This window comes from Hemiscyllium ocellatum, chromosome 1, assembly GCF_020745735.1.
Source record: "Hemiscyllium ocellatum isolate sHemOce1 chromosome 1, sHemOce1.pat.X.cur, whole genome shotgun sequence".
NCBI classification, from domain to species: domain Eukaryota; kingdom Metazoa; phylum Chordata; class Chondrichthyes; order Orectolobiformes; family Hemiscylliidae; genus Hemiscyllium; species Hemiscyllium ocellatum.
The window spans coordinates 145,553,039-145,568,977 of record NC_083401.1 but is presented as its reverse complement, the minus strand read 5'-3'; the positions used below and the strand labels follow the sequence as shown (position 1 = coordinate 145,568,977).

At 37.4% G+C, this 15,939-nt stretch overlaps 1 protein-coding gene across 2 annotated transcripts in view; it reads left to right on the top strand.

The window, feature by feature from the left end:
• Window positions 1-15,939, top strand: part of egf (epidermal growth factor) — a 152,799-nt gene that overhangs the window by 15,432 nt on the left and 121,428 nt on the right. For both annotated transcript variants that reach the window (XM_060826670.1, XM_060826662.1), the window contains exon 2: window positions 15,396-15,595. In XM_060826670.1, the coding sequence (XP_060682653.1) occupies window positions 15,396-15,595 (200 nt within the window). The remainder of the gene's footprint in view (window positions 1-15,395; window positions 15,596-15,939) is intronic.

Genomic DNA, 15,939 nt, shown 5'->3' with positions numbered 1-15,939 from the left:
CCAGTTGTTGATAGTAAAGGATGAGAGAACATAGGCTCATTCTGATATGTTACCTGGGAGTGTGGTAATTTGTGGGATAGATGGACAAAAATTTAGCGTTCCCCTATGTAAGATCAGTTTGGAGTGCAAACTCAAGACTGGGGAAGTTACTATTGGAGTGATTGACGGAGTGTCAATTCCAGGAATTCAGTTCGTGGGAATGATTTGGCAGGATTTAAGGTGGGAGTGATACCATTTATTGTGGAGAAGCCCAAGGAAGACCAAGAAACTGCGAAGTTAAAACAGAAATACCCTGGCATTTTCCCAGACTGTGTAGTAACCAGATCCCACTATCATAAGTCACAGCACATAAGTGAAAAGTAAAGAGAAAGGTGAAAGAGTTGATGTTCAGTGAGCGGACACCTTGTTTGACGTAATGGTGCAGGAAAAACCTGAACAGGCAGAGGGTCAGACAGTGTTTAGTCCAGAATGGCTAAGAGACTTGCAACAGCAAGACAAGATGATAAAAAATATACATGTGGATGCATACTCCAAAAAGGAGGCAGAGAATATTCCAGCGGGTTATTATCTGAAAGATAGTATCCTAAAATGGAAATGGAGACCACAGCAGATTAGTACAGAGGAGAAATGGGCCAAAGTGCACGAGATTGTATTGCCAGTAGCATACAGATGGGAGATGTTACGGGTCGCACATGAACTACCTGTAGGAGGTCACCGAGGAGTATGAAAGACTCAGGCTAAGGTACAAAAACATTTTTATTGGCCTAGAATGCACAAGGATGTGGTTAACTTTTGCTGTATATTTCATACATGCCAAATGGTGGTAAGCCACAAGCAGCAATAAAACCAGCACCTTTGTTGCCAATTCCCATATTTGAAGAACCTTTCAAGTGGATTATAACTGATTGTGTAAGTCCCCTCCTGTGAACTAAAAGTGTCCACCAGTACTTATTAATCATAATGGATGTTAGATTAGATTAGATTACTTACAGTGTGGAAACAGGCCCTTCGGCTCAACAAGTCCATACCGACCAGCCGAAGCGCAACTCACCCATTCCCCTACATTTACCCCTTTACCTAACACTACGGGCAATTTAGCTTGGCCAATTCACCTGACCTGCACATCTTTGGACTATGGGAGGAAACCGGAGCAAACCCACGCAGACACGGTGAGAATGTGCAAACTCCACGCATTCAGTCGCCTGAGTCAGGAATTGAACCCGGGTCTCTGGCGCTGTGCCACCGTGCCGCCCACGAATGCTGGATATATTGATCAGATGTCCAGAAGCAACGTCATTCTGGAGTATCAAGGCAAAAAGGGTAATTGAGGAATTAGTAGTTTTCTTCACGTGGTATGGACTACCCAGAGAGATTCAGTTGGACCAAGGGTCAAATTTTACTGCTAGGCTGTTTTCAGAGGCTTAGGTATACAGTACTTTAAATCCAGTACATATCATTCCGAATCCCAGGAAGCTTTAGAAAGGTGGCATCTGACCTTGAAGGCCATGTTGTGACCATACTATTAGGAATGCTGGAATGATTGGGATAAAGGTGTCCCATTCGTATTGTTTGCCATTACAGATGCCTCAAATTAATCTACTCAGCTCATTCCCTATGAGTTAATATTTGGGCATGAAGTGAGAGGCTCTTTGGTCCTGTCAATTTTTCTTTAATTAATTTCAAATTCTGAAATCTCACATTTCGATTATGTATTAGAGGTGAGGGAGAGACTAAATCAAGTAAGTGAGTTAGCTAAACAGCACGTAAAGAGGGCACAGTATGGAACAAAGCAGTTTGCAGATAAAAGCTCTAAGATTCAGACGTTTTCCTCAGGGAATGACGTGTTATACTATTGCCAGTGATAGGCGATCCCTTCAAATTCAGATTTAGTGGTTCCCTATCAAATTGAGAAAAAGTTGAATCAAGTGAATTATTTAGTAAAAATACCAGTTAGAAAAAAAGGTATCAAGTATGTCATGCGAACGTGTTGAAACTGTATTACACTGGAGAGAAAGAACTGGAGAAACAGGTGTTAGTTACTGCCCCGCAGAGTGAGGAATCAAATTAAGATGACATGGAATTTGATGTGCCTCAAAATTGATTAAAAAATGAAGAAGTCCTTGAGGAGTGGGATAAGTTAGTCAGCTATGAGCATAGAACACAGTTGAAAGATTTGTTACTGCAGTGTAAGGACATATGTACGAATCAGTTGGGGAGAAGTAATGCTATTGTACATGAAGTAGATGTAGGGAATACTGTTCCAAAAAAACAACAACCCAATTGGCTTAATCCTTTCAAAGCCACACAAGTCCAGAAGTAGGTGGAGACCATGCTCGATGAGGATATCATTGAACCAAGCCAGACCAAGTGGAGTTCATCAATTGTCTTAGCTCCCAAATTGGACAGGACTCAATGCTTCTGTGTGGATTATCAGAAGGTCAATACCATTATAAAATTGGACTCAAATCCAATCCAAGATTGGAGGACTGTATCAAGAATGTTGGACAAGCCAGTTACATCACCATGTTGGACTTACATCTTGGTTACTGGTAGGTACCTTTCACAGAGATGATAAAAAAATTCTGCATTTGTTATCCCAAATGGTCTGTATCAATTTGAAGTGATGCCCTTTTGGAATGCACCCACCACATTCCAAAAACTCATGAACACAGTTGTGGCTGGGTTAATAAACTGTGCAGTCTATTTGGATGATGTCATGATCTTTAGTAAGTCCTGGAAAGATCACACAGTAAGTTGGCAGAGATCTTTGAACAACTGCAAGAAACAAAACTGATAATAAACTTAAATAAAACTGATTTCACAAAAGCAAACGTGACATTCTTGAAGATTGATACCACAGAACACAAAGACGAAGGCCATTGAGTAATTTCCATGACCAACCTTGAAGAAAGAGGTGTTTTGATTCTTAGGACTCTATTGGAAATTTGTTCCACACTTCAGCAGTGTAGTGGCACCGTTAACTGAGTTGCTGAAGAAGAACACAAAGTTTTGGTGGACAGAACAATGCCAGGAGGCATTCGACCATTTGAAAGCAATATTAACCACCAAACCAGTTTTAGCTATGCCAAACTTTTCAAAGCCTTTTAAAGTCGCCCTCGATGCTAATGACATAGGGGTTGGAGCTGTGTTGTGAAAGTAAGGGGTACTGTACCTTTAAGAAAGTTGAAGAACTTAGCAAGAACACAGAATACTTGAGAATTTACATTTTAACATTTGGTCCAGCAGTTGCTGTACCTGGGTTGCTATGAGAAAAAAATCAAATTCAGCCAATCAGTTTAAATTATGCCCTAAGATACTAACCTCCAATCAAGTTTGAATTTAATATTTTGACAATATTAAAACCAATAAGACCAGGAACAATTGAATAGTTGGAGGAGAATTGCCAAGCCACCAACATCTGCAGACTGCCCATAGGATAGCGCTCTTAAAGATACCTTTAATCTATCAATGACCTATGAAACAGAAATCCTTCAGAAGAAGAAAAGAAGATAGAGGAAGATACAAAGAGAAGATTCAATAGCTGGCTTGTTTTGAAATTTGAATTTTTGGTAAATCTTAATAGGGGTTTTATCTGTCTAGTATTGTAGAGGGAAGGTAAAAGATAGATTTAGATAAATGAGTTATAAATAGTTGTTAGTTAATTATTCTCTGTCGGATTTTAAAAATTAAAGTTGTTAATTTTTACTTTAATTAGTGACTTTTGGGATAGTTCTTTGCCTCCTGAATTTTCACAGACTACAGCAAGGGATGAATCTTTTCTGTGTTGAATTTAAATTAGCAGAGGGGTTTACCCTGTACCATAACACCTGTTTCCACACTGTAGGAATTCTATGATTCTATGAAGATAGGAGTGGCCCAAAAGCATCTCTGGCAGATCAGGCACGTCCATATTATAGAACATCTAATGGCTTGACAGAATTTCATTAACAGTGCGAATGGTGGGTCACATTGCATAATATCATGACAAATGACACAGTGGGGCCGGTGGCTCAGTGTGTCAGTGGTTAGCACTGCTGCCTCACAGCACCAGGGACCCAGGCTTGATTCCAGCCTTGGGTGACTGTCTGTGTGGAGTTTGCATATTCTCTCCGTGTCTGCATGGGTTTCCTCCGGGTGCTCAGGTTTCCTTCCACAGTCCAAAGATGTGCAGGTCAGGTGAATTGGCCATGCTAAATTGCCCATAGTGTTAGATGCATTAGTCAGTGGTAAGTGTAGGGGAATGGGTCTGGGTGAGTTACTCTTTGGATGGTTGGTATGGACTTGTTGGGCTAAAGGGCCTGTTTCCACACTGAAGGAAATCTAATCTAATCAAACCCAAATATATATATGAATCTGACAAAGGGCTGGACTAGTCAAAGTCAATCTAAGTGATTACATCTATAGAACCTGCCATTGCACGTGACTGAAGAGCCATACTCAAGAGCAAATTGCAGTTGAATTTGTCTGGTCACATTAATTCATGGGATGTGGGTGTGATTAGATTGGTTGCCCTTGAGAAGGTGGTGGTAAACTACCTTCTTGAATCACTGCAGTCATTTGGTTTAGGTAATAGTTCCATAAACTATTAGGGATGGAATTCTATAAATTTAACCCAAAGACAATGAAAGATCAGTGATATATTTCCAAGTCAGAATGGTGTGTGACTTGAAAATGAATTTATATGTGGTGGTGTTCCGAAATATCTGCTTCCCTTGTCCTTCTGGAAGGTATTGATCATGGTTTGAGAAGGTGCTGAATTTCTGAAGTTCCCAATTAAATCATAATTCACTGTTCACCAGAAAAACCCATGAAAGGACCTCTATGATTGGCCCTCGAGAACATGTGTTGACCAAATGATTGTGGAACCTGTTGAACACCAGATCTAAGTAAGTTTTCTACATAGACTATGAAAAAACCCTTCCCTTTTGTTACAACTGTGCAAGAGCTACATGTTGAGAGAAATAATATCTCTATGTGCTATTTCGACTTTGTCAGCTCACTTATAAATGTACCTCTCAAATATTTGCACAGTCACTATAACACGGTGATCCAGATGTGGCACCAGTGTCTTAATCTGTATTCATCAAACTCATGCAGTTGAATTCATTTTCAGTGACACCATATATGCTCAAATGGATAGCATTGTCATCCTCTGTCCAGCTCCTGGAAGAGCCTTTGTTGGTTACCATGATAAGCATGACTTTGATGGAAAGACCACTAAACCCCTATCCATTTCATGTTTCCAATACATAGATTGCAATATTTGAATCCATAGTTGTAACAAAGAATTTCTTTTCATAACTTAATAAACTCCAACCTAAATTTAAATGTACCACTGAAATTTACCAATCAAACAAGCTCTTTCCTTAAAGTATTTCTTGAGGGGTTTGTCTATGAGTTCAGAATTGCTATCTGCTGAAAGCCTATGTTCACTGGGTAATATATACATTGGGATTTATACAGTCCCAATGTCAATCTCATTGACAATTTCATGAATATGGCCCTCCTCATCTGCTCACTGTCAAAGCTTCATGCTGATTTAGGGCATATCAAAATTATTCTATGTGATAACAGATAACCTGATCGAGTGATGGCTTCCATTCATCTGTATATTGCGAAAATGCATGGAAGGGCCCAAGTGCATCACTTTGACCTCTGAGTATTGCTAATAGTGCAGGGGAAAGCATGTCAAAAATTTACAACATCTCATGATGCTACTGCACAATGAACCTACGACTGGCTTTCTCCAATGACAAGACGCTGCCGAAAGCCAGAGTTACGTTTTGTTTACTACACAAGTGTTGAATGTGCTATATGAGTTTCAATGCTGGTGTAAGCCAATTATGGTGGTCATGCTTGCCAACAACTGGTGAGCCATCTCAAATAACACATCCTGTGGACTCTTTACAAATTGTGCTCAATCAACCCATGCTTGCAAGCCTCAGAAAAGTATATCTACATTTTGATATGAATATGCTATTGGAAATCATTTATTCGATAATCTGGATTATACTAAGAGAGTGTGCTAAAATGATACATAGTAATACACAAGACCCTGCTTTATGCCTTTTTTTCATTGAGAAAGGGGTCATTAAGACTACTGACCTCTGCAATATTCCCTATAGTAACACTGTGACCATCTGCCTGCTTTGAGAATTAAGATTGACAGTTAACTGTCCTTGCTGTATCTTCAATTCAGTGGTAACCCAACAAATCAGTGCCCTCTTCTCATGCGGTATAAATTAGTGCCCCTTTTTCACGTCTGATTCTGATTCTGGGGTTACAGCCCTAAAGTGTAGAAGGCAGGAAGCTTGGAATTCTTGTCTCCTTTTGTCAATGTTTAAATTCTAAACTGCCCCTCATTTTAAAAAATGGTATAAGCATAGAGAGGACTTGCCTAAGTTTAGAAAACTAGAGGTAGTAGAAAGTTTGTGTTTAGTTGTGAAATGGTGGAGGCTGGGACAGTTATAACATTTAAAAGGCATCTGGATGGGTATATGAATAAAAGAGGGGAGAGGGATATGGGCCAAATGCTGGTAAATGGGACTAAATTCATTTAAGGTATCTGGTTGGAATAGATATGTTGGACCAAAAGGTCTGTTTCCATGCTGTACATCTCTACAACTCTATGAATGACAAAGGCAAGAATTTATTTTTAGACCTGGCATACAGGCTGGTAACTGTAAGCACATGATAGGATTGAATATAAAAGACATAACAATAGAGCTTTCTCCGAATCATACATCAATAAACATGGAGGATTTTATTCCACATAAAAATTGGAAAAGGCAGTTAGTTCTATCCTAGAAGAGGAGCTCAGAGTAAATTCTTAGAGCAACATGTTCTGGAGCTGATCAGGGTGCTGGATATACTAGATGCAATATTGTGGAAGAGATACCATTATGAAACATTAATTAAAGCTAAACATTTGCAATCAGCTACTTTTGCTGGTCAAACATCTTTTCACAATGTGACAATACTGTGGCTTTAAGAGGTGCATTTTGTTCTGGTTTTTTTGAAGTGAGACATGGACCAGAAGAGCCAAGCAGTCTGTGGTAATATCTAAGTAGCTTGAAAGGCTGTGGGTGTTTTTTTAAGTTGAAACAATGGAAACAACCTGAATAGGTGTGGCTAGGTCTCATAGGCCTAGATTTCTAGTCTTTTTTTTTAGCTTTTAGGTTCAGTAGAAACCACTGGAGTCTTGAAGAAATAAAATGTATTTTTCCCCTCTCTCAGTTATAAGTAGAAGCTGAGCTTTCTCTTTCTACTGTGGGCATTGCATGTGAGAAAATCTGATTTCTGACTTTGCTTTTTTGCCAAGGAATTTTTTTGGGATGTTACTATATTGGAACAGTTAACTAGTAATACTTACTGTATCTATCATTCTATTAAAATTTCCAATTTTGTTAAGTTAGTCGAAGTTCTTCTTTCTTTTGTTATATTTTAACTGCAGTGTTTGAATAAATTGTGATTTGCTTAACATCGAGTCGAATTGCATCTAAAATAAGACAAGTTAGGGTTTGGGCTACCTTCTTAATACATTTTGATGGGTATGGTCTGGTCCATAATAATGCATATACATTGGCTCCAGTTCACCTATGACTAAACCTTCTCTGGCTCTTGAACAAACATCAGTGGAAACAATTAATATGAAATGACTTGCTTTCAAATGGGACAGTAAGTCTTTCCACAATCCTTGGTTTTAAAACCGATCTTGTCCCATTTCATCCACAGTCAAAAATACAAGAAAATAAAATATCTGGTTTATACAATAATATCAGGCATAAAGAAAAAACATAAAACTGTGCAAAGTTGGCTGGTAGACAAGTAGAGTTGACAGAATGTTTATAAAATGACGCATTACTATAATATTGACAAAAGGATCATCAAGGAGGGAAAAGTCAGTGTATAAGAGAAAGCTAATTAGAATTAGAAAAGCAGGTATTTAATGTTTCCATAAATACATAAAGGAAAATGACTTAGCAAAGTGTGTTTTGGTCCTAATGAAAATGAGTTTGGGGAATTCAAAATGGAAAATAATGAGGATGGCAGCTGAATTTGACAGGTATTTTACATCAGGGTTCACTGTAAAGGATACATGTAACATCTTAGAAATAGATGTAAATCAGAAAATGCAAGAGATGAAGGAACACAGCAAAACTACAATCGCCAGGGAAGTGATACCAAGCAAATTGTTGAAGCTGTTGGAGGTATTCCTTGGGTCCTGATGGATTTTATTCTCCGGTCTTTAAAGAAATGTCTAGTGCAATGGCTGATATGTCAGTTCTAATTTTTCAAACTCAATTAACCCACTCGAACCACATGTGATGTGACGACGTGGCTCAGTACTGGCAGGTGTAAATTGTGTCTCAGCGCTCGTACTATTCACATGCGCATCTGCTGTTAGGTAATTTTTTTATTTCACTGTGAAAATGTCATTTATTCTGAAATCCAAAAATTTCTGAATTCCAGAAAACAGCTGACCCAAAGTATTTTGGGTAAAGGAATAGCAAATATTTCGATTTGTATTAGCAAATTGGCAGCTGACCCTTCACCATTCCGAGCTCAGCTGAAGCTAGGTTATGATATATTGCCGCTGAAAATGTGTTGCTGGGAAGGTGCAGCAGGTCAGGAGCATCCACAAGGAGCAGGAGAGTCAATGTTTCAGGCATGAGCCCTTCTTCAGGAATAATAATAATAATAAATAAATAATAATAATAATAATAAAAATAAGAAAAATAATAATAAACAACTGGAAGAGTAGAAGGTCAGCTGTTGATTTGCAAGGTAGGTTTTCGACTGCTGGCAACTTTCTCTCTGATATCCCTCAGCCTGTATTTGAAAATGATCCTGCAAAAACATCCAATCCATAAAGTAGTCATCATCAACCAATACTTTGCCAACTATAGCAACAAATAAGATCAGAATATATTAATCACTTAGAAAATGAGCCAATAGCCTCCTAAGCTACTGTTTGTCCAAATGCCTTCCTAATTTAAATTACTGTGAACAAAATATATTTTAATGTTTCTCGTTGAATGATGATCATGAAGCTGCTAACACATATCGTGTTGTAAAGCATGATTTGTTAACAAACCATGTAAATCTCAGACAAAACAATCTATTCCTACCAACGAATAAGGTGATACTGCTGTATAAGTGAGTCAGAGGAATAATAATTTATCAGAGTCACAGCAAATATCTTTCAGACATTGATGAATGTTTTGAAAATGGACTGGGAATTTGTGGTCAAATCTGCACCAACAAGTCAGGGTCATACACCTGCTCCTGTCTGCCTGGTTACACGTTACAGGAGAATAAATGATCTTGTCATCCAGACTGTAAGTTGCCAATGAGCTGCTTTTCATGTTGACTCTTGTAAGAAGGATAATAATTCAAGTCAGGTGACAAATGATACTAGAAAATGTAATTGAATACTTGAATGCTACTTTGCTATCAGATTAAAATTTACATCTACTTCCCTCAGTTCTAAGTCAAATAACAAATGTTCTATTTAATAAAGTTCTGGGTTAAGTATTTCTGTGACCAGCAGTCATCCTACTGTTTCTGACCTTGAGACAATGGCAAAATTTTAATACCACTGCTTTTTGATTTATCTTCTTTCTGCCTAATACTTAAAGAAAGAATTGCTCATGTAACGGGGAAGTACATGATAATGGGAATTGATATTAACATTCTAGTTTTTACTTGTTGTTTCCATTGCTGTAACACTAAGATCATTTGGAAGCTGGTCTTCTCCCTATTATTACTATTGATATCTTAAATATATTTCAACAAAATGGTGAAGTTGTCAGCATTCTCAAAGCTGACCAAATTATCCTTTGGGAAAACAGACTATTAATTTTCAATGAAATGGATAGTGTGGAGAGATGCATTAAGTGTAGAAATCAATATCACCCATTTTATGTCATCAGAAAATCTCACTCTAAGGGACCTTTGTAAAATATTACAAGGATGAACTTTGCTTCTATTGATGAATAGAGAATAGGGGTTGAAAAATCATGACCTGCATCCATTTTCTATGCATTTCAATTACGATTATAAAGTTAAGGTATGTAGACCAACAGTTGCATTACCATTGTTTGTCTGGAGTACCACGTTTTGAGGCCTCCAGAATTAAATAACCAATTAAAATTTCTCATTTAAATTTGAACAAAAATGTTGATGTAGCATTTTGAGAGAACAGTTTCCATTCCAGTGGACAAAGGAGCTGTATGTTATAAACTGAGTAGAAAGAAGGTTGTTGGCAAAAGTCCAGGCCAGCTGTTAAATTCTTGAGAAAAATGTAACCCAGTCCAGTTCAACATTCTAATGTTATTTACGTAAATGAAGTTTACATGTTCTATAAAGGCTGACTATCTCCTGCTCTGTGCAAACAGAAAATCCAGGAATATGTGAATATTGTTAGCATCTACTGAATGGTGCACATGTTTTCACTAGGGGATCTTCTGGTCATCAGCAATATGTCTCTTGGTGGAGTGGAAGCCCTTTCAGTTGAAAAAATGCTACTAATCTATGATTAATAAATCTATTATTGTCTTACTTGAGAGGTGTTTGAACAATTTTGAAAATCAGTGAAAAACAGATTATTTCAAAAACTTCAATGATTATTTGGAAGGAAAATGTTGCAAGCAAAAAAAGACAATATTCTCTTTTATTAGTAAATATGCTAAATGCGCATTGAAATGTCATAGGTCTAATACCCTTATTGTCAATTCTGGGACTTTATTATATTTATATTACACTTGCATCTCCTTAGCTAACTATTCTGTTGTCCCTGATCAGTGTCATTGCACCACTTGCTAGTAACTTTTAATTTCATTCTGTAACCAATATGTAAGAGTGGCAAAGAACTTGTCTAAATATTGTTCCTCTCACCAGAAAGCAGATTTCTCTCCACCAAGTACCTGTCTCTGCAAGCTATAAGCATACATGGGAAACTCATTGTGCCAGGAGTCACCCAAGCAAATGTATATCATTGCACTTTGTATTCTGAGAAGTCTTTTGATACAGTGGTATCCTTACTTCTTGTACAGAAGTTCAAGGCCTATCCAAGTACCTCTTGGCCAACAAAGGTGTGTCATAATATGTCCAAGCAAGTTGCTTATCTATGAATCTTGCTGATACATTGGCAGATGAGTTGTAGATTCCTGATCCACTAAAACTATGGCAGCTCCAGCACAATAGCCACTCCATACTAAAAGATTCAATGCTCATGTTCCCACTGTCATTCTTGTTATCAGTCACTTTGTATTTGTGAGTAATACTTGATATTACAGGTTAGATGTTTATATGACAACTAAACCTCTGAATATCAAATTTTGTTTATATTAAGCTAATTTCTTAGAAACAGAGAATATAGGAGCAGGAATAAGCCATTAATCCAAGCAAGCCTGCTCCATCATTCAACATTGTCATGGCTAATCCTCTTTCTCACCACCATACTCTTGCTGTTTTCCCATTTCTCTTGACACCTTTAGCTTCAGGAAAACTATGTTTTTCTTTAATATAAAAATGTTCTTAGTCTCCAAAGCCTTCTGTGGTAGAAAATTCCACTGATTCACCACCCTCTGAGTGAAAAGATTTCTCCTCATCTTAGTCTTCAATAGACTACTGCATATCTTAAGGCTGTGACCATTTGTTTTGGATATCTTGTTCAGCAGAAGCATCATCCCTACATCCAATTATCTGGGCCTGTCAGAAATTTATATGTTTCAATAGGTTAGGGAGGTGACAACCTAGTTGTATTATCACTGGACTGTTAAACTGGAGACCCAGGTAATATTCTAGGGAATGGGTTCAAATCCTGTCACAGCAGATGGTGGAATTTGGGCACAACTTAAAACAAAATCTGGACGTCACCATCTAATGATGACCATGAATCAATTGTCAATCTGTGTCTGTGTGCTTCTCTCTCACTTCTCCTGAAGAAGAGGATATGCTCTGAAAGCTTGTGATTTCAAATAAACCTGCAGGACTATAACCTGGTGTTGTGTAACTTCTGACTCTGAGATATATTACATGGTTGTAGCACTAGATTAAAGGTAAAGTTTAGTTTAATTCTGCCTGCTGTCCCTGACCACACTGTTGTAGTAACAGTTCATGTTTTGGAGATCTATGGAGATCATTATATACATCATACATACTTAAAAATAAATATTCATGGATTTCTGAGTAATCCTAACAAGTCTTGAGACCTCTTTGTTTTTTTTTAATTGTGTTCATACTGCAGCTTTCGCATAGTTGCAGAATAGCTTTCACTTCAAAGTAAAAAAGATGGAGTTCAGCAATATAAATGAACGAGGCTAAAGACTGCGGGGGGAGAGATGAGGAGAACTTCTTTTGGACAACAACTAGTTATGATCGAATATGCTTTACCTGACAGGATGGTGGCGGCAGATCCAATAGTCTACACCACTAAGAAAACCTTCTTGGTTTCATAATTCAAATGCTCTTCTGATGAAAGTAATCTTTCATGACGTGCATATCTAATTAAAATTGATGTCTCTCTCTCTTGTTTACACCAATGAGTTTGGACAAATCGTCTAACTGTGATAGCAAATTACACTGATGGCCAGAAAGTAGCTTTACAAGTGTAGCTGAAAATGTGTGGGGAAATTTTCTGAATGCTGAGCACAAATGGTTTTAAGAAGTGGAGTTACTAAGACTGTGCAAATGTGTTATGACTAACCTGGGAAATGGAGAGGTGCACAGATATGTCAGTGTAGATCTTGTGAAGAGATCTTCCTAAGGCAATAGTAGAATTACTGTGTACTGTGAAGATCCCCGTACTGTCTGGTACTTTCTGAAAGAAAAAATTTGAATTCCCAGTGGTCAACTTAATGGGATTGCACAGTAAAATTTCATTTTTAAAGTTTTTGTTTTAACAGCAAAACCCAAACTAAAAGCAACAGAGGAATATAGGAACAGAAGTAAGTTATTCAGCCTGCACTGCTATTTAGTTAATGACAACGTTGAGATAACTTGCATTCAAAACTACAAAATATTCCCCATTTAACATGACTGCAAATCTCTCTCAATGGTCATACTCAGTTCTTGACGTGAACACTTCATTCTCCCAGAACTAATCCAAAGTGATACTTATTTCCTTTTTTTTCGTTTAGTCAGATAATTTCTACTCTTTGAGCTGGCTTTCATGATGCTGATTATTCTGGAGATTCCCTCATCTGTCCAGGTTTAGGTAAATCTTCCAGCTTCTTTTAAACCCCATGATCCTTGTCTCTTCAATTACAGCCTAAGCTTTTATCCTCATTCTTACATGGTGATCTATAGAAACATGTAGCTTTTATCTTACACCTCCCTCTCTATCTCAATTTACATCTCTTACAAATTCTTGAAGGCCGAACCTCTCCGTGGAGTTCAGTAACATTTTTAGGAAAATCTGTTAAGACCAGGAAAGATGGAGTGAAAGAGCTCCCCCTCTTTTCTATCCTCTTGGTTGACCACAGCAAATATTTTAAATTCAGCTATGTCACACTTCAATCAAAACACACTATTAGTCAAAATTGAGGAGACAAATACAACTTTTCTTGAACAAATTAAAAGGAATTTTATTGCATTCTAACTCCTGCAAGGCAAAAAGTATAATTAAAGACGCAAACGAAAGTAAGTATACATCTTAAAAAGGTAGTGTCTAGTGCAATGGGAAGGCAAAGAGTATGCAGTTTTATAAATTCTTTGAGTCCTTAAGTTGTTACAGTTGAACCTGAGGAAGGGTCACCAAAATCTTCGAGTAAAAAATGAGGTCTGCAGATGCTGGAGATCACAGCTGCAAATGTGTTGCTGGTCAAAGCACAGCAGGTTAGGCAGCATCTCAGGAATAGAGAATTCGACGTTTCGAGCATAAGCCCTTCATCAGGAACCCAAAATATTAACTCTGATTTTTCTTCACAAATTTGAGCTTTTCCAGCAACTTCTGTTTTTGTTTCTGATTTACAGCATCTGCAGTTACTGAGACCATGAATGTTTAGTTGATATTCTGCATCTTCAGCATTGGTAAAATTTGTAGACTTGTTGAATTTGGTTTGTCATTATTACTAACTTTCAAAACAGAATGAGGATAGACTTCCAGTTCTTTTAAAAATCAATTTTCTTTTCTTCATTTCCTGTGGCTCTGATAAGTAACTGCTGAAATATGTTTAATTTTTACATTCCTAAATTGGGCTCCATTGTCATTCCAAACTGGATAGTTGCAGTTAACTCTTTTATGTTCAATATGTGCAACTACTTAAACAAGTTAAAATGTACCTGACTGTGTAAACTAGTATTTAATGCTTTTAGGTAAAATGATAATTTCAGTTCAGATGATTTTGTTTATTCCATATGGTTTCTTGAACTTGCCTCAATCTATGGTCGGATGATCATTGCAGCTATTTTAGGTCCATGTTGCTTCCTTTATAAATCCATTTTAGTCCATAAAGGTCTATATAAAACCAGACAATATAATTTAAATTGATAATCCATATTTTGTTACTATCGTGACAAGCCTGTAATAGTTTCTAATGAATCATTCTTGTCTCAAGTCCATCCCCATGGCAATGTAATGAATATCGACCTTTTATCCAGGCAGAAATGCTAATTAGCTATCCTTTAAACTCCCAAACTTCTATCTTGAATCTATATAGAAATATCCAGGTGTAATCATCTGGAAAATCTGACATTCCGAGCACTTTCCTGAGACTTTGGAGACTAGCAGCATTAACGCAGGTATTCCTTTCATGGTTTACAAACATGAACACCTTTCATCATTTTGCCGATAAAATAAATTTAGCCCTTCTTTAATCTTTGGCATAAACTATCTGGGCTTGTTATCAGCAAAATATGTTACATGGCCCTCTTAATCTTTCCATTTTTCCTAAACATCAAGACACAGTCCTGAAACATAACAGCCTTAAAATCCTGTAATTGAAACACCCATAAGGTACTGACCTCTGTAATAGTTCCTAAGTAGTTGGTTAGTAACTTGAGCAGAATGTATGTCTTGTGCATCGGTCTGTTTTCCTGGTCCCTTTTCAATTAAATGGAGGTTGCAAATCAGTATTATTAGTTATAGGTTTCACATCCGTAATGTAATTGCTTTGCAACGTGGAACATATTTCCTTAAGTCCCAGTTATGGCAGTGATAGCCTACCTTAATGAATCTCTTCAGTATAGTACGTTGCAGAAGACACACCAAAGGGCTGTTCCAAACAATGTGGTGAATAATGAGAAATTGTGTACCAATCCATATTCTATGGATAACACTTCGTAATCCAAAATGTTTGTTGCTGCTAGCATTAGTAATAATTCCTAGGCACTGTTGTGCCTCTGCTCAGATTCATATCATACACTTTTATGTTTTTGATTTATTTAAGCTCCACCACCATACCTCATCTTCAGCCATGGAAATGCAATATTCAAGATTGACATCGAGGGAACTAACCACCAGAAACTCGTGACCAATTCTGGGGTATCAGTCCTGTTGGACTTCCACTACATGAAAGGAAGAATTTATTGGGCATCTGTGGAGAAAGGACTGATACAACGGGCCTTAATAAATGGCACAAAAAGAGAGGTAGGTGCATAAAACTGAAAGCTTGGCTCTCAGAGCTTTATTCTTGCAAACCCTAGTCAGGTACTCATATAGTCTGCCAGTGAAAGTTGAGGCAATTTCACTGGATGAAATTAAATTAAAGTATGAACTTAGACTAATGTTTATCAGACCGGTCAGAAATAATTTCAGTAAATGAAAATGATATGAAAAAAAAGGCATGACTGCTATGCTTGACAGCGAAATTAATAATCAAGCCTATTTTCAAGATGGCACACATTGTATAAAAGTCTGGAAAATTCAGCACCCAAAACAAATTCATTCCTCCAAGGAATGACAGTGTTTTGAAACTTGATGCTGCTGTTTAA